The sequence below is a fragment of the Cherax quadricarinatus genome, chromosome 86 (genome assembly GCF_038502225.1).
Source record: "Cherax quadricarinatus isolate ZL_2023a chromosome 86, ASM3850222v1, whole genome shotgun sequence".
Taxonomy (NCBI): Eukaryota; Metazoa; Arthropoda; class Malacostraca; order Decapoda; family Parastacidae; genus Cherax; species Cherax quadricarinatus.
In genome coordinates, this window is record NC_091377.1 from 17,460,750 (window position 1) to 17,483,534 (window position 22,785).

Genomic DNA, 22,785 nt, shown 5'->3' on the forward strand with positions numbered 1-22,785 from the left:
AAAGTATGGATTTGTCAGTTAAAAACAGAGTAGTTAGTAGATGGGGAGAGGGAGGTATTAGGTAGATGGCGAGAATATTTTGAGGAACTTTTAAATGTTGAGGAAGAAAGGGAGGCGGTAATTTCATGCACTGGCCAGGGAGGTATACCATCTTTTAGGAGTGAAGAAGAGCAGAATGTAAGTGTGGTGGAGGTACGTGAGGCATTACGTAGAATGAAAGTGGGTAAAGCAGCTGGAACTGATGGGATCATGACAGAAATGTTAAAAGCAAGGGGGGATATAGTGTTGGAGTGGTTGGTACTTTTGTTTAATAAATGTATGAAAGAGGGGAAGGTACCTAGGGATTGGCGGAGAGCATGTATAGTCCCTTTATATAAAGGGAAAGGGGACAAAAGAGATTGTAAAAATTATAGAGGAATAAGTTTACTGAGTATACCTGGAAAAGTATACGGTAGGGTTATAATTGAAAGAATTAGAGGTAAAACAGAATGTAGGATTGCGGATGAGCAGGGAGGCTTCGGAGTGGGTAGGGGATGTGTAGATCAAGTGTTTACATTGAAGCATATATGTGAACAGTATTTAGATAAAGGTAGGGAAGTTTTTATTGCATTTATGGATTTAGAAAAGGCATATGATAGAGCGGATAGAGGAGCAATGTGGCAGATATTGCAAGTATATTGAATAGGTGGGAAGTTACTAAATGCTGTAAAGAGCTTTTATGAGGATAGTGAGGCTCAGGTTAGGGTGTGTAAAAGAGAGGGAGAATACTTCCTGGTAAAAGTAGGTCTTAGACAGGGATGTGTAATGTCACCATGGTTGTTTAATATATTTATAAATGGGGTTGTAAAAGAAGTAAATGCTAGGGTGTTCGGCAGAGGGGTGGGAGTAAATTATGGGGAATCAAATTCAAAATGGGAATTGACACAGTTACTTTTTGCTGATGATACTGTGCTTATGGGAGATTCTAAAGAAAAATTGCAAAGGTTAGTGGATGAGTTTGAGAATGTGTGTAAAGGTAGAAAGTTGAAAGTGAACATAGAAAAGAGTAAGGTGATGAGGGTATCAAATGATTTAGATAAAGAAAAATTGGATATCAAATTGGGGAGGAGGAGTATGGAAGAAGTGAATGTTTTCAGATACTTGGGAGTTGACGTGTCGGCGGATGGATTTATGAAGGATGAGGTTAATCATAGAATTGATGAGGGAAAAAAGGTGAGTGGTGCGTTGAGGTATATGTGGAGTCAAAAAACGTTATCTATAGAGGCAAAGAAGGGAATGTATGAAAGTATAGTAGTACCAACACTCTTATATGGATGTGAAGCTTGGGTGGTAAATGCAGCAGCGAGGAGACGGTTGGAGGCAGTGGAGATGTCCTGTCTAAGGGCAATGTGTGGTGTAAATATTATGCAGAAACACAACACACACACACAAATAACCCGCACATAAAAGAGAGAAGCTTACGACGACGTTTCGGTCTGACTTGGACCATTGACAAAGTCACACTAACCAGAAGTGGAGCAGGACGGCTATATATAGGCAGGTAGAGGTGGTGGTAGTAGTAGTAGTAGTAAAAGAATGGTACGTAATACCGACAAGATGAAATTAAGACACATGAGCAACACCCGGGCATCACTATCGTAGACGTTTCGCCATCCAGCCAGCCACTGGATGGCGAAATGTCCACAACAAAGACAACCAGACGCCGCACATGTGTCTTAATTTCATCAGTAGTTGTAGTAGTAGTAGTAGTAGAAGAGTTAGTAGTAGTGGTAGTTGTAGAAGTGGGAAATAAGGAGGACGAGCAGTCAAAAACAAAGGAAGGGAGCACTGCAAGAGAGCTAGGTGCCCACTGAGGGAGAGCAAACGCACAGAGGTGCGTGAAAGGGGAAGTGGTGAAATAAATGAAGAAGGAACAGAAACACGAGACAGAAGAGAGAAAGGCAACCCAGAGGAGAAAAGGGAAGAGGAAAGGGGAAGAGGGAGAAGAAAAAGAAAAAAGAAAAAAGAAAAAATGAGGAGTCAGGTTAAGTCACGAGTGTTCTGAAGTTTGGAGCATTTTACAGTGTAGTGGGAGAGGAAGGCATCTACAGTGGGCTCTGGTGGCCTGGTGGTTAACGCTCTCGCTTCACACGGCGAGGGCCTGGGTTCGATTCCCAGCCAGAGTAGAAACATTGGACGTGTTTCTTTCAACCTGTTGTCTATGTTCCCCATCAGTAAAATGGGTACCTGGGTGTTAGTCGACTGGTGTGGGTCGCATCCTGGGACACTGACCTAAGGAGGCCTGGTCACAGACCGGGCCGCGGGGGCGTTGACCCCCGGAACTCTCTCCAGGTAATCTCCAGGTAAACAGAGACGAAGCCAGGGCTAAGGTTCATACAAGGAAAGTTGTTTATTAGAGAGGATTCAACTAGACGGCGACTGTTCGAGTTGGAAGTAGGGAAGACAGTTTTAGCAGAAGACCAGTCAATAGGATGGCTATGATCTCTGACGTGACAGAAAAGAGCATTGTTAGTGTCAGCAAGCCTAACACTATTTTTGTGCTCCCTAAGTCTGTCAGAAAGAGATTGACCAGTTTCTCCGAAGTATTGAAGAGGACAGGAGGAGCAAGAAATAGAGTAGACACCAGGAACATCTGTAGAGGGAGGAGAGGTATGAACGAGATTAGTGCGAAGAGTGTTAGTCTGGCGGAAGGTAAGCTTGATGTCTAAGGGACGGAGAAAATTGTTGAGATTAGAAAGACCGGAAATGTAGGGAAGGCAGAGGATAGAAGAGTTCCCAGGAGTAGAGAGTTTGGGAGAAAAGAATTGCTAAAACTGTCTTCCCTACTTCCAACTCGAACAGTCGCCGTCTAGTTGAATCCTCTCTAATAAACAACTTTCCTTGTATGAACCTTAGCCCTGGCTTCGTCTCTGTAGATGCCTTCCTCTCCCACTACATTGTAAAATGCTCCAAACTTCAGAACACCCGTGACTTAACCTGACTCCTCATTTTTTCTTTTTTCTTTTTTCTTTTTCTTCTCCCTCTTCCCCTTTCCTCTTTCCTTTTCTCCTCTGGGTTGTCTTTCTCTCTTCTGTCTCGTGTTTCTGTTCCTTCTTCATTTATTTCGCCACTTCCCCTTTCACGCACCTCTGTGCGTTTGCTCTCCCTCAGTGGGCACCTAGCTCTCTTGCAGTGCTCCCTTCCTTTGTTTTTGACTGCTTGTCCTCCTTATTTCCCACTTCTACCACTACCACTACTACTACCTCTTCTACTACTACTACTACAACTACTGATGAAATTAAGACACATGTGCGGCATCTGGTTGTCTTTGTTGTCGACGTTTCGCCATCCAGTGGCTGGCTGGATGGCGAAACGTCTACGACAGTGATGCCCGGGTGTTGCGCATGTGTCTTAATTTCATCTTGTCGGTATTACATACCATTCTTTTACTACTACTACTACTACTACTACCACCACCTCTTCCTGCCTATACATATATAGCCGTCCTGCTCCACTTCTGGTTAGTGTGACTTTGTCAATGGTCCAAGTCGGACCGAAACGTCGTCGCAAGCTTCTCTCTTTTAGGTGCGGGTTATTTGTGTATCGTTCCAGTCACGGTATTGTGCCTTTTTTGTTATTTATGCAGAAAATTCGGAGTGTGAAAATTAGGAGAAGGTGTGGAGTTAATAAAAGCATTAGTCAGAGGGCAGAAGAGGGGTTGTTGAGGTGGTTTGGTCATTTAGAGAGAATAGATCAAAGTAGAATGGCATGGAAAGCATATAAATCTATAGGGGAAGGAAGGAGGGGTAGGGGTCGTCCTCGAAAGGGTTGGAAAGAGGGGGTAAAGGAGGTTTTGTGGGCGAGGGGCTTGGACTTCCAGCAAGCGTGCATGAGCGTGTTAGATAGGAGTGAATGGAGGTGAATGATACTTGGGACCTGACGATCTGTTGGAGTGTGAGCAGGGTAATATTTAGTGAAGGGATTCAGGGAAACCGGTTATTTTCATATAGTTGGACTTGAGTCCTGGAAATGGGAAGTACAATGCCTGCACTTTAAAGAAGGGGTTTGGGATATTGGCAGTTTGGAGGGATATGTTGTGTATCTTTATACGTATATGCTTCTAAACCGTTGTATTCTGAGCACCTCTGCAAAAGCAGTGATAATGTGTGAGTGTGGTGAAAGTGTTGAATGATGATGAAAGTATTTTCTTTTTGGGGATTTTCTTTCTTTTTTGGGTCACCCTGCCTCGGTGGGAGACAGCCGACTTGTTGAAAAAAAAAAAAAAAGTGTGTGTGTGTGTATGTGCCAAGAGCTCAGTAACTAGTTGCTTTATAGGCTCATGTAGAGTTCCTAGGGAGCTCACTGTTCAGTCATCATCAAAGTATGGGGTGCCACACTGATTAAAGACATGGATGCCACAAGTTAGGTAAGTTGCACAGTGAATATGAATGGTAGACAGTGCTGACAAGATGAAGAATTAGACATCTTTGCAAAATCTGGATATCTTTAATTTGTAGATGTTTCACTATCCAGTGGCTTTATCAGTACAGTACAAGGACATAATGTGAAGACTGTGCAAGTGTACACAAAAGACAAGGTAATGAGTCCCTTCAGCCTAGAATCAGATTCTTCATGATTATGGTGTTCATCACCTACTCTTAGGCTGAGAAGATTGATTACCACATCTGCTGTATATATTTCTACAGTCTTCATATTATGTCCTTGTATTGTAGTGATAAAGTCACTGGATGGCAAAGCATCTACAAGGACATAATATGAAGACTGTAGAAATATATACAAAAGATGTGGAATCAATCTTCTCAGCCTAAGAGTAGGTGATGAACACCATAATCATGAAGAATCTGATTCTAGGCTGAAGGGACTCATTACCTTGTCTTTTGTGTACACTTGCACAGTCTTCACATTATGTCCTTGTACTGTACTGATAAAGCCACTGGATAGTGAAACATCTACAAATTAAAGATACCAAAATGTTGCACGTATGTTTAATTCTTCAAGTTGCACATTATTGTTTTAAAAATTTGCAGTACTACTTTATTTATATAACTTTTTGGAGTTGTTTAAGTTGTTTAAAACAGTTGTGCACCGCATAACCATGCTTCGGTCAACAACGGATCGCAAGTATGACGGTGTAAACAAACCTACTGCACTACCAGTTGTATAAAAGTATAGCACATACACTTATGTAAGATACAGTGATACAATGTTTGTACAGAGGCAAATGACATTTAAGTGTGCATGCAGAAAGCCCCTAATATGTAGAGCATTTCAGGCAAACTTAAGATTAATAAGGCAGGGACTAATTGAGTGATTACATACAGTTTCTTTGGTGACTGTAAAAATAAAATTAGGAGTTACAATGAATACAAGAGAATTGAATATGTACAGTATGTAATACTTAATAATGATAATAAACAACTATATTACTGGTTTATGTATTTACTGTACTGTACCTTTTATCATGTGTTTACAGTGTCTCTTGATTATATCATTTTCCCTTGTTTGATTTAATCTTCTTCATTATCTGCTTACAGGCAAATCTATTATAAAAAACAAACAAACCATATATCCTAGGTGTGTCATAGGCTATACCATCTAGTTTTGTTTAAGTACACTCTATGATGCTCACACAACGATGAAATTGCCTAACGATTCATTTCTCAGAATATATCCCCATCGTTCAACGATGCATGAATGTATATTGTGTGTGTTATTCCCTTTGTGTGCAAGTACTTTCAATAATGTAACCTAATCACTAAGTGAAGAATTACTGTATATCAAGGAAGGCAAATGGAAAATTTAGTCTAAATGAGGCAGTTAATAGAAGGTTTATGGCAACACATGCAGTTAAAATTGTTAATTTAAAGAAAAGAATCTGATTTAGGTACATTGTTCCTATGTTCCTTTTCAGGTGTAAAAAAGGCAGCCGGATGCCTGGTAGTTCCTTTGGCCACTGGCATGAGTATGGTGCTATGTCTGTTGACACTCAGACGTGAAAGACCCAGTGCCAAGTATGTCCTTTGGCCACGCATAGACCACAAGTCATGCTTCAAGTCTATTATCACTGCAGGTAAGACATGCTTGTTGTTTATATTAAGATTTTGTTGCATTGTATATTTTATTATCTCGGTTGATATCTCTGATTAGAACATTTCTGTCCTAAAATCATTTAGAAAATGAAAATATCTATTTAAAATTCTGATTTCTTAATCCCTTGAGGGTCCAGACCCCCAGTGTGAGGTGTCCACAAGGTCCAAGAACTTAAAAAAGAAATATTTTGTTATATTTTTTTATGAAATGGTAGAGAATCTTTTATCTGAAAGTAATAAAACAAAATGTACAAAATTTTATGGAAAATTGACGAAATTACACTTTTGCGAATTTTGCTGTCAGCAATATTTACCCATTGGTGATTTTACCTATTTTAGGCCAATTACATTGTTCCAGTAAACCAAATTCTTAGCTATTTCTCTAGTATGTCTTCCATTTTATCAATTGAGCACAAGAAATTGGCCAGTCAAGTATTTCAACTACCCAATAAAGTGATCAGAAATTAGTAATTTGGCCCATTTCACACAAATTACAAAATATGCCAGTTTCAAAATAGGGTCCAGAATAAACAGTGAAGACATTCCTGGCACTAAAAAACATTTCCTCTGTTCATTAGGTATGTTCCCAGGTCTCTCTTATATAACACTTGTTTTCCATTTTGAATTTTTATTCACACAAAGAATTTTTATTCACACACAAAAATAGAATATTTACTGTTATGTATTACAGCCTCTCCTCACTTAACAATGGAGTTCTGTTCCTAAGACCATGTTGTTCAACGAATTTGCCGCTAAGTGATGAGTACAGTGGACCCCCTGCGACCAATTATGTAAGTGTATTTATGTAAGTGCGTTTGTACGTGTATGTTTGGGGGTCTGAAATGGACTAATCTACTTCACAATATTCCTTATGGGAACAAATTCAGTCAGTACTGGCACCTGAACATACTTCTGGAGTGAAAAAATATCGTTAACCGGGGGTCCACTGTATACTGTAATGGTAGTGAGTTTGTGTTACCCATCTTTGATATTGTTTTAATGTCACCTTTGCACCATTTATAACATTTCTGATATACAGTGGACCCCCGGTTCGCGAAGTCATCGGTATCCGATAAATCTGGTATCCGAAGCATTATATCGCAAAAAATTTGCCTCTGTTCCCGTTACAAAACTCGGTATGCGATACGATTCGTATGAGACATGTCCACGTGTGGCCTGAACTGCCCCGTGTGTGCCAGTGTTTACAAGCCAGCCAGTGTGCGCGCATCTACGGATACATTTGGTGCATTCCATATTATCCATATTATCACTGTTTTTGGTGCTTCTTTCTGCAAAATAAGTCACCATGGGCCCCAAGAAAGCTTCTAGTGCCAACCCTGTGGTAAAAAGGGTGAGAATTAGTATGGAAATTAAGAAAGATTTTGAAGGGTTTGGGGCTAACCCTGAGAAGCCTATGCCAGTTGTGGAATCCATTGTGCCTACTTCAAAAATTAAGGAAATGTGTGCACAGTGAGTTGAACTGCAAACCTTTATGGATGAAAATCACCCTAACACAGCTATTGCAAGCCGTGCTGGTGACTATTACACCGACAATGTTGTGAACCACTTTAGGAAAGTCATAAAGGAACGAGAGGTACAGGCCTCTGTGGACAGATATGTTGTGCGACAGAAGTCCAGTGACTCTCAAGCTGGTCCTAGTGGCATTAACCTTTTGAGGGTCGACAGGCCCTCTCCGAGACTCGTTCTCAGGGTTGGCCAAATTTAAAAAAAAAAAAAATTCTTATGAAAAGATAGAGAATCTTTTCCCAATATAATGACACCAAAAGTATGAAATTTGATGGAAAACTTACAGAATTATGCTCTCGTGAAGTTAGCGGTCTCCGCGATGTTTATACATCGGCGATTTTGCCCACTTTGAGCCCCATTTTTGGCCAATTCCATTGTACTAGTCGACAAAAAACATGAATATTTCGCTAGAACTCCATTTTTTCTATCGAATGAGTGCTAGAAACCACCCATTTACCAATTTCAACTATCCAGTACAGTGGTCAGAATTTAGCAATTTTGCCAATTTCACACAAATTTCAAAAGATGTCAATTTCCGAATAGGGTCCAGAATAAACAAGAAAGACATTCCTGGCACTAAAATGACATTTCCTCTGTTCATTAGTCACGTCTCAAGGCCCCTCTTACATTCTTTGGCTTTCCACTTTGAATTTTTATTCTCACAAAAAATAGAAGATTTACTGTTATGCAGACTACTGCATTAGTGTAAAAAATGGTATAAATAATATTGGTGCACTTGTGAAAGAATATTAGACTCACCAGTTGACGTGTATTGGACGCCTGGCATGATTTGTTTACTTTTGAACTTTGGTAAAAATCGAACATTTCTGCTACTTTGAGCTCAATTTCAAGGTACTTTTCATTGTAAAACCAGTCAAAATCACCTCAATTTCTGCAATATGTCTTCCATTCTATAAATGAGACCAGGAAAACTAGAATACAACAATAAATACCATACGAAAATACCGTTCAAAGTTGCTGTTTTATTCCAAAAAAACGGTCAAAGTTTTTTTTTCTCATTATGCACTGTGTGCTGCAGGATCTTTTTTATACAGTGCACACTGACCACATAGACCCATTCTTTCATATGTAGGCCTACCAGCTTTCTCCCACTAGATTTGAGGGCACTAGAATTTAGGCGTACTAGTACGTCAAAAACCCTGGGTCGTAAGCTGTACTAGTACGGCCGAAACCCTCAAAGGGTTAAAAGAAGAAGGGAAGTAACCCCGGAAAAGGACTTGCTACCTCAATTCCTAATGGAGGGGGATTCCCCTTCTAAACATTAAAAACTTCAACACTCTCCCCTCCTCCCATCCCATCAATCATCACCAGATCTTCATTAAAGGTAAGTGTCAATTATTCTATTGTGATTATTCTATTGTTATTATTGTTATTGTAATTATTCTATTGCATTAAACTTAATATTTCATGTGGTAAAAGTTTTTTTTTTCATACTTTTGGGTGTCTTGCACGGATTAATTTGATTTCCATTATTTTTTATGGGGAAAATTGATTCGCTTTCCGATAATTTTGCTTTACGATGAGCTCTCAGGAACAGATTAATAACGTGAACCGGGGATCCACTGTATTTTTAAATGTTTATACAGTAGTGTACTATGTATACTATATTGAAGTGAACAGAATAGAGGAAATCAGCTCTAATATACATTATTTAGGTATGAATACTGGTCAGAGAGCCCATCATAAGTCCAAGGCATCAGTAAGGAGAGGCTGTATTGTAATACAGTGGAACCTTAGTTTTTGCATGCCCTGGTTTTCATAAGTTTCGGTTTTCAGTGACTTTTTTCATAGAAATTTTGTCCCAGTTTTCATACACCCACTTGACTTTCGTAGAGTTGACAGTGGTCCACCGTACCAAACGCATCCACCTGCCCGCACCCACACAAAGCATCCCACGCATTCTGACTCAGTCTAGCTTTGTTTCTCATTTAGTGAGCATTACCCCACGCGCTCATTCGAAACAGTTTGTAATAATCCATTGCTTTTTGTGCTTGTTTATTGAGTGCAACTGCTAAATAAGCCACCATGGGGCCAAAGAAAGTTTCGAGTGCCAGCCCTTTGATAGAGAAGGCGAGAAACATGATAAATTCAAGAAAGAATGCATAGCAAAGTACGAAAGTGGCGTACGCGTGGTCGATCTTGCCAGGATGTACAGGAAGTCTGCATCAACGATCAGTTCCATCCTGGTGAAGAAAAAAGAAATCAAGAAAACTGATGTTACAAAAGGGGTAAATGTGCTAACGAAACAGAGATCGCAAACAATCGAAGATGTTGATAAGTTGTTGTTGGTGTGGATCAATGAGAAACAGTTAGCGGGAGATAGTGTTGTGGAAGCGATAATTTGCGAAAAGGTAAGGCAGTTGCATGTGGATCTCGCAAAGAAAATACCTGGAATGAGTGCTGCTGTTGCAAGCCATGTCTGCAACATGTTCAATGACAGTGCCTTGTCTCATTTTAGGCAAATCTTAAAGAGACACCAGAAACAGACCTCTCTGGACAGATTTTTTTGTGTGACAGGGGTCCAGTGCCAGTAAAAGACAAAGAAGGGAAGTAACTTCGGATTGGGACTTGATACCTGAAGTCCTTATGGAGAAGGATTCCCCTTCCAAACAATAACCTCTCCTCTTCCCTCTCCCCTCCTTACCATCTTCCATACGCCAACAAGAGTGTTCAATAAAGGTAAAAGTGATGCTGAATGTTCATTTATCCATTTTATTAGTCATTTATATTTATTTCTCATTGTTTTCTGTATGTAAAATGTATTTTTTGTTAATATTTTTGGGTGTCTGGAATGGATTAATTGGATTTACATTATTTCTTGTGGGAAATATTGCTTCAGTTTTCTTACACTTTGGTTATCGTCAGACTTTCTGGAACAAATTAATCATGAAAACCGAGCTTCAACTGTAATTGTATAAATAATGTCAGCGCATTTGTGAATGCGTATTAGACTGGCTAGTTGGGCATGTATTGGACAAGTGATGTGATTTGTTTACTCTGGACTATCAGCAAAAATAAAATATTTCTACTGCTTTGAGCTCAGTTTCACGCTACTTCCAGTCCTGAAACTAATCAAAATCATCTCTATTTCAGTAATTTATCTTCCATTCTATCAAATGTTACCAAGAAACTGAGAATAAAATAAACCATAAAAACCATCTGAAAATACACCACAAATTCGCTATTTTAAACCAAAGCCCCGGTCACAGTTTTTTTTTCTCCATCATGCACTACATGGGGCAGGACTTTTTTTATATGGTGCACACTCACCACACAGACCCATTCTCATATATCTAGGCCAAAATTTAAACTCACAGCTTATCTGAGTGAGCTGAGCTCATGACATAGTTCTACAGCACTGATGCAGAGTTCAAATTCATAAAACTACAGCATTGACCCTCAGGGGTTAAGAAAATTCATTTTTTCCATTTTGAATGATACACGGAAAATTTTAAGATAGCAAAAGATTTTTTTTCTGCTAATTTCTTCAGAGTTTCTCATTTAACCCTTTCGTTGCTTGTGCCATAGTACTACGACTTTGAGCTCAAGGTCTGTGCTGAAGTACAATGTGATGAGCACATCTTACTCTGATAAGCAGTGAGCAGAAAATTTGGGCCTAGATATGAGAGGATGGGTCTGTGTGGTGAATGTGCATCATATAAAAAAAGTCGTGCCCCATGCAGTGCATGATGGTAAAGAAACTTTCAAGGGACTGCTCACAGAGTCAAACGCAATGTTTGCGGCTTTCAGAGAGACCCACATAAAGGATCACTCTGACAATGAAATAGGGATCCCAGGCTTTAACTTATTCAGATGCGACAGAGTAAACAGGCAACAAGGTGGGGCTGGCCTGTATGTCACAGATTCGCTCATTTGCTTGGAGCTACTAAACACCTCAAATGATATACAGTGGTCCCCCGCTTTTCGTAGTTCCCGGCAATCGTGAAATTCGCCAATCATAGAGGTATTTTCGTATAAACATGGACTCGCTTTTCATAGGTTGACTCGCGAGTCGTAGTTCGTCCAGGACGCGTACCCACGGCATGAGCCAGGGCGGCAGCCAGTCTGGCATTGTTTACCAGTGAGCGAAGGTCCCCTCACGTGCTCCAGCGAAATATTTCATAATATTCCATTTATTTTAGTGCTTGCAAGTACTAAATAAGCTAACATGGCTCCAAAGAAAACTCCTAGTGCCAAGCCTGTGGTAAAGAACGTGAGAAATACGATTGAATTTAAGAAAACCATCATTGAACAATATGAAAGTGGTACAAGTGTGGCCAAACTGTCCAGGATGTATAAGAAACCCTACACAACCTTATGTTCCATAGCGGCCAAGAAAAATGAAATAAAGGATGCTGTTGCTGCAAAGGGAGTAACTATGCTGACAAAAATGAGATCACCAGTACTGGAAGAGATTGAGAAGTTATTATTGGTGTGGATAAATGAGAAGATAAATGGATAAATGAGATAAATGAGAAGAAAAACTTTATAAAACTGGGTTGCTTAAATGTGCGTGGATGTAGTGCGGATGACAAGAAACAGATGATTGCTGATGTTATGAATGAAAAGAAGTTGGATGTCCTGGCCCTAAGCGAAACAAAGCTGAAGGGGGTAGGAGAGTTTCAGTGGGGGGAAATAAATGGGATTAAATCTGGAGTATCTGAGAGAGTTAGAGCAAAGGAAGGGGTAGCAGTAATGTTAAATGATCAGTTATGGAAGGAGAAAAGAGAATATGAATGTGTAAATTCAAGAATTATGTGGATTAAAGTAAAGGTTGGATGCGAGAAGTGGGTCATAATAAGCGTGTATGCACCTGGAGAAGAGAGGAATGCAGAGGAGAGAGAGAGATTTTGGGAGATGTTAAGTGAATGTATAGGAGCCTTTGAACCAAGTGAGAGAGTAATTGTGGTAGGGGACTTGAATGCTAAAGTAGGAGAAACTTTTAGAGAGGGTGTGGTAGGTAAGTTTGGGGTGCCAGGTGTAAATGATAATGGGAGCCCTTTGATTGAACTTTGTATAGAAAGGGGTTTAGTTATAGGTAATACATATTTTAAGAAAAAGAGGATAAATAAGTATACACGATATGATGTAGGGCGAAATGACAGTAGTTTGTTGGATTATGTATTGGTAGATAAAAGACTGTTGAGTAGACTTCAGGATGTACATGTTTATAGAGGGGCCACAGATATATCAGATCACTTTCTAGTTGTAGCTACACTGAGAGTAAAAGGTAGATGGGATACAAGGAGAATAGAAGCATCAGGGAAGAGAGAGGTGAAGGTTTATAAACTAAAAGAGGAGGCAGTTAGGGTAAGATATAAACAGCTATTGGAGGATAGATGGGCTAATGAGAGCATAGGCAATGGGGTCGAAGAGGTATGGGGTAGGTTTAAAAATGTAGTGTTAGAGTGTTCAGCAGAAGTTTGTGGTTACAGGAAAGTGGGTGCAGGAGGGAAGAGGAGCGATTGGTGGAATGATGATGTAAAGAGAGTAGTAAGGGAGAAAAAGTTAGCATATGAGAAGTTTTTACAAAGTAGAAGTGATGCAAGGAGGGAAGAGTATATGGAGAAAAAGAGAGAGGTTAAGAGAGTGGTGAAGCAATGTAAAAAGAGAGCAAATGAGAGAGTGGGTGAGATGTTATCAACAAATTTTGTTGAAAATAAGAAAAAGTTTTGGAGTGAGATTAACAAGTTAAGAAAGCCTAGAGAACAAATGGATTTGTCAGTTAAAAATATGAGAGGAGAGTTATTAAATGGAGAGTTAGAGGTATTGGGAAGATGGAAGGAATATTTTGAGGAATTGTTAAATGTTGATGAAGATAGGGAAGCTGTGATTTCGTGTATAGGGCAAGGAGGAATAACATCTTGTAGGAGTGAGGAAGAGCCAGTTGTGAGTGTGGGGGAAGTTCGTGAGGCAGTAGGTAAAATGAAAGGGGGTAAGGCAGCCGGGATTGATGGGATAAAGATAGAAATGTTAAAAGCAGGTGGGGATATAGTTTTGGAGTGGTTGGTGCAATTGTTTAATAAATGTATGGAAGAGGGTAAGGTACCTAGGGATTGGCAGAGAGCATGCATAGTTCCTTTGTATAAAGGCAAAGGGGATAAAAGAGAGTGCAAAAATTATAGGGGGATAAGTCTGTTGAGTGTACCTGGTAAAGTGTATGGTAGAGTTATAATTGAAAGAATTAAGAGTAAGACGGAGAATAGGATAGCAGATGAACAAGGAGGCTTTAGGAAAGGTAGGGGGTGTGTGGACCAGGTGTTTACAGTGAAACATATAAGTGAACAGTATTTAGATAAGGCTAAAGAGGTCTTTGTGGCATTTATGGATTTGGAAAAGGCGTATGACAGGGTGGATAGGGGGGCAATGTGGCAGATGTTGCAAGTGTATGGTGTAGGAGGTAGGTTACTGAAAGCAGTGAAGAGTTTTTACGAGGATAGTGAGGCTCAAGTTAGAGTATGTAGGAAAGAGGGAAATTTTTTCCCAGTAAAAGTAGGCCTTAGACAAGGATGTGTGATGTCACCGTGGTTGTTTAATATATTTATAGATGGGGTTGTAAGAGAAGTAAATGCGAGGGTCTTGGCAAGAGGCGTGGAGTTAAAAGATAAAGAATCACACACAAAGTGGGAGTTGTCACAGCTGCTCTTTGCTGATGACACTGTGCTCTTGGGAGATTCTGAAGAGAAGTTGCAGAGATTGGTGGATGAATTTGGTAGGGTGTGCAAAAGAAGAAAATTAAAGGTGAATACAGGAAAGAGTAAGGTTATGAGGATAACAAAAAGATTAGGTGATGAAAGATTGAATATCAGATTGGAGGGAGAGAGTATGGAGGAGGTGAACGTATTCAGATATTTGGGAGTGGACGTGTCAGCGGATGGGTCTATGAAAGATGAGGTGAATCATAGAATTGATGAGGGAAAAAGAGTGAGTGGTGCACTTAGGAGTCTGTGGAGACAAAGAACTTTGTCCTTGGAGGCAAAGAGGGGAATGTATGAGAGTATAGTTTTACCAACGCTCTTATATGGGTGTGAAGCGTGGGTGATGAATGTTGCAGCGAGGAGAAGGCTGGAGGCAGTGGAGATGTCATGTCTGAGGGCAATGTGTGGTGTGAATATAATGCAGAGAATTCGTAGTTTGGAAGTTAGGAGGAGGTGCGGGATTACCAAAACTGTTGTCCAGAGGGCTGAGGAAGGGTTGTTGAGGTGGTTCGGACATGTAGAGAGAATGGAGCGAAACAGAATGACTTCAAGAGTGTATCAGTCTGTAGTGGAAGGAAGGCGGGGTAGGGGTCGGCCTAGGAAGGGTTGGAGGGAGGGGGTAAAGGAGGTTTTGTGTGCGAGGGGCTTGGACTTCCAGCAGGCATGCTTGAGCGTGTTTGATAGGAGTGAATGGAGACAAATGGTTTTTAATACTTGACGTGCTGTTGGAGTGTGAGCAAAGTAACATTTATGAAGGGATTCAGGGAAACCGGCAGGCCGGACTTGAGTCCTGGAGATGGGAAGTACAGTGCCTGCACTCTGAAGGAGGGGTGTTAATGTTGCAGTTTAAAAACTGTAGTGTAAAGCACCCTTCTGGCAAGACAGTGATGGAGTGAATGATGGTGAAAGTTTTTCTTTTTCGGGCCACCCTGCCTTGGTGGGAATCGGCCGGTGTGATAATAAAAAAAAAATAAAAAAATGAGAAACAATTAGCAGGAGATACTCTTATGGCTTCGTTTATTTGTGAAAAGGCTAGGCAGTTGCATGAAGATTTGGTAAAGAAATTGCCTGTAAATAGTGGTGAAATGAGTGAATTTAAGGCCAGCAAAGGCTGGTTTGAGAGATTTAAGAACCGTACTGGCATACACAGTGTGGTAAGGCATGGTGAGGCTGCCAGTTCGGACCACAAGGTGGCTGAAAAATATGTGCATGAATTCCAGGAGTACATAGAGGCTGAAGGACTGAAACCAGAACAAGTGTTCAATTGTGACGCAACAGGCCTCTTTTGGAAGAAAATGCCAAAGAGGACCTTCATTACACAAGAGGAAAAGGCAATGCCAGGACACAAGCTTATGAAAGACAGGCTGACGCTAATGTTCTGTGCTAATGCTAGTGGGGATTTCAAAGTGAAGCCATTACTAGTATACCATTCTGAAAATCCCAGAGTGTTCAGGAAAAACAATGTTATGAAGAGTAAATTGTGTGTGTTTTGGAAATCTAATAGTAAGGCATGGGTCACGAGGGAAATTTTCGTCGAGTGGTTCAATGAAGTGTTTGGCCCTAGTGTGAAGGAGTATCTCCTGGAAAAGAAATTGGATCTCAAGTGCCTGCTAGTAATGGACAATGCACCTGCTCATCCTCCAAACTTGGATGACCTAATTTTCGAGGAGTTTGGGTTCATCACAGTAAAGTTCTTGCCCCCGAATACCACTCCTCTCCTCCAACCCATGGACCAGCAGGTTATTGCAAACTTTAAAAAACTCTACACAAAAGCAATGTTTCACAGGTGCTTGACTGTGACCACACACACTCACTTGACCTTAAGGGAATTTTGGAGAGAACACTTCAGCATCCTCCATTGCATAACCCTTATAGGTATGGCTTGGGAGGGAGTGACTACCAGGACTTTGAACTCTGCCTGGAGAAAATTGTGGCCAGATTGTGTCGACAACAGGGATTTTGAAGAATTTGGGACTGACCCCAATGAGCCTATGTCTGTTGTAAAATCAATTGTGGCACTGGGGAGTTCCATGGGGTTGGATGTGAGTTTGGAGGATGTGGAAGAATTGGTGGAAGACCACAATGAAGAGCTCACCACTGAGGAGCTGCAAGAGCTTCAGCAGGAAGAGCAACACATCGCAGCTCAGAATCTTGCTGCAGAGGAGGAGGAAGAGAGATGGAAGAAGGTGCCTTCTTCAGAAATTAAAGAGATTTTTACTATGTGGGGTAAGATGGAAAGCTTTATGGAGAAACATCACCCTAACAAGGTTGTTGCAAGCCAGGTTGGCAACATGTACAGTGACAAAGTCTTGGGCCATTTTAGGGAAGTGTTAAAGAGACGCCAGAAACAGAGCTCTCTCCACAGTTATTTTGTGAGACAGGACTCCAGTGACTCTCAAGGTGGTCCTAGTGGCATTAAGAAACAGAGATGAGAAGCAACCCCAGAAAAGCAAATGGTACCTCAGGTGTTAATGGAAGGGGATTCCCCTTCCAAACTATAAACAATCTACTCTCTCTCCTCCTCCAGTCTCCCATACACTAAGAAGAATCTCCAATAAAGGTAAGTGTTATTCTGTTAATGTTTCATTCATCATTTCCACATTGTATTGTTTATGTACTACATGCATATTTCATGTTAAAATTTTTTTTGTTTTAATACTTCTGGGTGTCAGGAACAGATTAATGGTATTTACATTATTTCTTTTGGGGAAAATTGATTCGTAAATCGTAAATTTCGTTTATAGTAACGGCTCCAGGAACGGATTAATTACGAACAACGAGGGACCACTGTAGTTGAATTTTTGTCAGTAAAGATCAAAAACCAAAACCTTGTGATTGTGGTTGTACACAAGCCTCTGGATGCTACTTCTCAGCAATTCCAGGAATAGCTTTTCAAAACTGACCACAGTCAGGGAAATCTCCTAATTCCTGCCCCAAACATCTTGCTGCTAGGCAATTTCAACTTAGGACACCTAAAGAGGAAAAGGGGGCAGCTCAGACAAAAATTCACACACTTTCTTTCAACACACCGGCCGTATCCTGCCAAGGCAGGGTGGCCCAAAAAGAAAAACGAAAGTTTCTCTTAAATTTAGTAATTTATACGGGAGAAGGGGTTACTAGCCCCTTGCTCCCGGCATTTTAGTTGCCTCTTACAACACGCATGGCTTACGGAGGAAGAATTCTGTTCCACTTCCCCATGGAGAAAATTCACACACATGAGCTATTAAATCTCTGCAACAAATTCACTTTAAACCAGCAAATAATAGAACCAACAAGACTGGAAAATACACTACACCTCATCTTCACCAACAATGATGATCTGATATGGAATATAACAGTATCAAAGACTACACTCAGACCACAACATAATTGAGGTACAGACATGTATGCACAGGGCTCCTGACCAGCAAAAGGTGACCAGTTATAAAGGTACCTACACCAAATTCAACTTCAGTTACAAAAACATAGAGTGGGATCAAGCCAACCATGTCCTAAACGAAACAAGCTGGGAAGATATCCTAAACAAGATGGATTTGTACCTTTGCCTAGAAAGAATTAACTCTGTGGCACTTGAGGTATGCTCAAGGCACATTCCTCTAAGAAAAAAGAATTGAAGTTGTAAAGTAGAAAGAGAGAGAGAGACGCTCCCTATACAGGCGAAGACAAAGAATCACAGAGCTGCTGAAAGGGACCAGTATATCTGAAATACGAAGGGAGGCACTGGTCAGAGAAAGAGCAAATATCAAACTTAAGCTTAAGGAATTATACAGGAGGCAAGAAACTCAGGAAGAACTTAAAGCCATCAATGAAATTGGAAAAAACCCAAAATATTTCTTTCTTATGTCAAATCTAAGGCCAAAACAACATCTAGTATTGGACCCCCTGGTTACACAAGATGGGACTTACACAGATGACAGCAAAGAAATGAGTGAGATACTAAAGTCCCAATATGACTTAGTGTTTAGTGAGCCATTAATTGGACTAAGAGTCGAAAATCTAAGCAAATTTTTTATGACCAAAACTCAAAACTTGGTCAATTCAAAAATCTCTGATAGTATCCTAGCACCACAAGATTTGGAAAAAGCAATAAATGACATGCCCATGCACTCGGCCACAGGCCCAGACTCGTGGAACTCCATGTTCATCAAGAACTGCATGAAGCCCCTTTCACGTGCCTTCAGCGTTCTATGGAGAGGGAGCATGGACACAGGGGTCATCTCACAATCACTAAAAACAACAGCCATAGCCTCCCTCTACAAAGGTGGCAGTAAAGCAGTTGCAAAGAATTACAGACCTATAGCACTAATGTCCCATATAAAAATCTTTGAAAGGCTTCTAAGAAGCAAGATTGCCACCCACTTAGATATCCATCGGTTACACAACCCCGGGCAACATGAGTTTAGAGCAGGCCGCTTCAGCCTGTCCTAACTACTGGACCACTATGACAAGGTCTTAGATGCACTGGAGGATAAACAAAATGCAGATATATACACAGACTTTGTGAAAGTCTTCAACAAGTGCAACCATATTGTAATAGCACACAAAATGCGTAATAAAGGAATAACAGGAAAAGTTGATACGTAGATGAATCTATAACTGCCTAACAAATAGAACACAAAGAGTAACAGTAAACAGAGTAGAGTCTGAGGCAGCCACAGTGAAAAGCTCTGTTCCACAAGGCATATTACTTGCCCTCATCCTGTTCCTTATCCTCGTATCTGACATAAACAGAGATGTCTTCCTTTGTGGATGACACCTGAATTTGCATGATAGTGTCATCCATCGATGACATTCAGAGATTCCAAGTGGACATCAACCAAATCTCTACAGGGGCCACGGAAAACAATATGAAGCTCAATGAAGAGAAATTTCAATTATGCTATGGAAAACTTGAGGAAATTAAAAGTGTATTGGAGTATAAAACAAATTCCAATCACACAATAGAACGAAAAACTAATGTGAAGGACCTGGGAGTGATAATGTCAGAGGATCTCACTTTCAGAGATCACAACAATGTATCTACCATATCTACAGTGGACCCCCGCATAGCGACCTTAATCCGTGCAAGAGGGCTGGCTGTTATGCGAAATGTTCGGTATGCGAATGAATTTTCCCCATAAGAAATAATGGAAATCAAATTAATCCGTGCAAGACACCCAAAAGTATGAAAAATTTTTTTTTTACCACATGAAATGTTAATTTTAATACACACAAACTGAAAAAGGCATGCACAATTACATGACACTTACTTTTATTGAAGATCTGGTGATGATTGATGGGATGGGAGGAGGGGAGAGAGAGTGTTAGTGTTTAGAAGGGGAATCCCCTTCCATTAAGACTTGAGGTGTCGAGTCCTTTTCTGGGGTTACTTCCCTTCTTCTTTTAATGCCACTAGGACCAGCTTCAGAGTCACTGGACTTCTTTCGCACAACATATCTGTCCATAGTGGCCTGTACCTCTCGTTCCTTTATGATTTGTCTAAAGTGGTTCACAACATTGTCATTGTAACAGTCACCAGCACGGCTTGCAATAGCTGTGTGAGGGTGATTTTCATCAAAAAAGGTTTGCACTTCAAGCCATTTTGCACACATTTCCTTAATCTTTGTAGTAGGCAATTCCTTCAATTTCTCTCTCCCCTCCTTTGAACCAGTTTCCCCAGGTCTGGCCTCTTGCTCTTGAAGTTGATCTATCAGCTCATCAGTGGTTAGTTCTTCATTGTCCTCCTCCACCAACTCTTCCACATCCTCCCCACTAACCTCCAACCCCAAGGACTTCCCCAATGCCACAATTGATTCCTCAACTGGTATACTCCTCTCAGGGTTAGCCTCAAACCCTTCAAAATCCCTTTTGTCTACACATTCTGGCCACAGTTTCTTCCAAGCAGAGTTCAAGGTCTTCTTAGTCACTCCCTCCCAAGCCTTACCTATAAGGTTTATACAATTGAGGATATTAAAGTGATCTCTCCAAAACTCTCTTAGAGTCAGTTGAGTTTCTGAGGTCACTACAAAGCACCTTTCAAACAGAGCTTTTGTGTACAGTTTTTTGAAGTTTGCAATAACCTGCTGGTCCATGGGCTGCAGGAGAGGAGTGGTATTAGGAGGCAAAAACTTCACCTTAATGAAGCTCATGTCCCCATAAAGTCGCTCTGCCACGTCTGTAGGATGACCAGGGGCATTGTCTAACACCAGGAGGCACTTAAGTTCTAATTTCTTTTCAGTTAGGTAATCTTTGACATTGGGGGCAAATGCATGGTGTAACCAGTTATAGAAAAAGTCCCTAGTGACCCATGCCTTACTGTTTGATCTCCACAGCACACACAAATTATCCTTGAGGACATTCTTTTGCCTGAACGCTCTGGGAGTTTCAGAGTGATACACTAATAAAGGCTTAACCTTGCAATCACCACTAGCATTGGAACACATCAACAAAGTAAGCCTGTCTTTCATAGGCTTATGTCCTGGGAGTGCCTTTTCTTCCTGAGTAATGTAGGTCCTGCTTGGCATTTTCTTCCAAAACAGGCCTGTTTCATCACAATTAAACACTTGTTCAGGTTTCAGTCCTTCAGTTTCTATGTACTCCTTGAATTCCTGCACATATTTTTCAGCCGCTTTGTGGTCCGAACTGGCAGCCTCACTATGTATGCCACTACGCTTCTTAAATCTCTCAAACCAACCTTTGCTGGCCTTAAATTCACTCACATCATCACTAGTTGCAGGCCTTTTTTTAATTAAATCCTCATGCAACTTCCTAGCCTTTTCGCTTATGATAGCTTGAGAAACGCTATCTCCTGCTAGCTGTTTTTCATTTATCCACACCAATAAGAGTCTCTCATCATCTTCCATCACTTGCAATCTCTGTTTCGAAAACACAGTTAAACCTTTGGCAAGAACAGCTTCCTTGATTGCCTTTCTGTTGCCCACAATAGTAGAGATGGTTGATTTGGGTTTCTTGTACAACCTGACCAGGTCGGTGATACGCACTCCACTTTCATACTTATCAATGATCTCTTTCTTCATTTCTATAGGAATTCTAACCCTTATTGCTGTAGGGTTGGAACTAGAAGCTTTCTTGGGGCCCATGGTCACTTATTTTCCAGAAACAGCACCGAAAACACTGTAATAATACGAAATATTCCGATTGTATGCTTGAATGTTACCGCGGAGGCTGGCTGGTAAACAATGCCACCGGCGGAACATATGAGGCTGGCTCAGGCCGCACATTGGACGCGTCTCGGACGAAGGGCGCTGAGCGGGTTTTTGGGCGGTATGCGAGGCAAAATTTTAGCGATCAAAGCGTCCGGTATGCGGATTGTCCGTTATGCAAGGCGTCTGGTATGCGGGGGTCCACTGTACTAGGAAAATGTAGGATGGATAATGAGAACCTTCAAACCTAGGGATGCCAAACCCATAATGATTCTCTTCAAATTACTTTTTCTCTCTAGGCTGGAATATTGCTGCATGCTAATGGCCCCTTTCAAAGCAGGCAAAATTGCAGACCTGAAGAATGTACAGTGGTCCCCCGCATTTCGGCGGCTGCAACTTTCATGAAATCTGACTTTAGGCAACTTTTTTCATCAAAATATAGCCTCGCGGTTTGTGATTGGCCTCATGATTCGGCGACCGTCTGGTATGCATTCGAGCAGCATCCCAGCATCAGCGCACATACAGAGCCAGTCTTCCGCACCATTCACACTCAATGTGCCATTGTTTATCAGCGAGTGACCATCATCGCACGCGTTCATACGATACATTTCGTAATATTCCATTCTTTTTTGTGCTTCCAACTGCTAAATAAGCCACCTTGGGCCCAAAGAAAGCTCCTAGTGCCAGTCCTTTGGTAAAGAAGGAAAGAAATACAATAGAATTCAAGAAAAAACTCGCAGCAAAGTACCAAAGTGGGGGAGGAAGAGAGAGGGGAGATTGTGCCTTCCTCAGTGATTGACTGATTCTACGATATGTACGATACTAAAGCAGCAGGTATCGATAAAGGCTATAGTGCCAGCCAGAGATAAAGTGTAGCATTAACAGTGTAGCAAGTAAGTTAAGCAATTTAGCAATGGAAAAACGACACGAAAGTAACTCTCCAATGTTGTTGGAGGTGTATAGGGCCACTGAACATATGCCGCCCTGTATCTTCCACCACCCTAAACTTCTGGCAGCATCTCCTCCATCAAACTAACTAATTAAACAAACATCCTTAAATTACGTACATTGTTTCAGTGTGAATAATGGTGGCGGCTTCTGCTGCCGCCTCCACCACCACTAATATGTACAGCTTCTCTCAGTGGCCCTTATAAACCCAACAACAACACCATCACCACTTACTCCTCACATACGTTATGACATATTTTATTCATTATAGAGTATATATCATGTTTCTATGTTATTAATATTGTTTATTATGTCATATTAGATGAATTGTGATAGATAAATAAGCTGTAGAGATGATAT

The 22,785-nt window shown here is 40.9% G+C and overlaps 1 protein-coding gene across 3 annotated transcripts in view; it reads left to right on the top strand.

Annotated features, from left to right (window-relative positions):
• Positions 1-22,785, top strand: part of SecS (Sec synthetase) — a 172,739-nt gene that overhangs the window by 38,134 nt on the left and 111,820 nt on the right. For all 3 annotated transcript variants that reach the window (XM_070103690.1, XM_070103689.1, XM_053797580.2), the window contains exon 5: positions 5,912-6,070. In XM_070103690.1, coding sequence (XP_069959791.1) covers positions 5,912-6,070 — 159 coding nt within the window. The remainder of the gene's footprint in view (positions 1-5,911; positions 6,071-22,785) is intronic.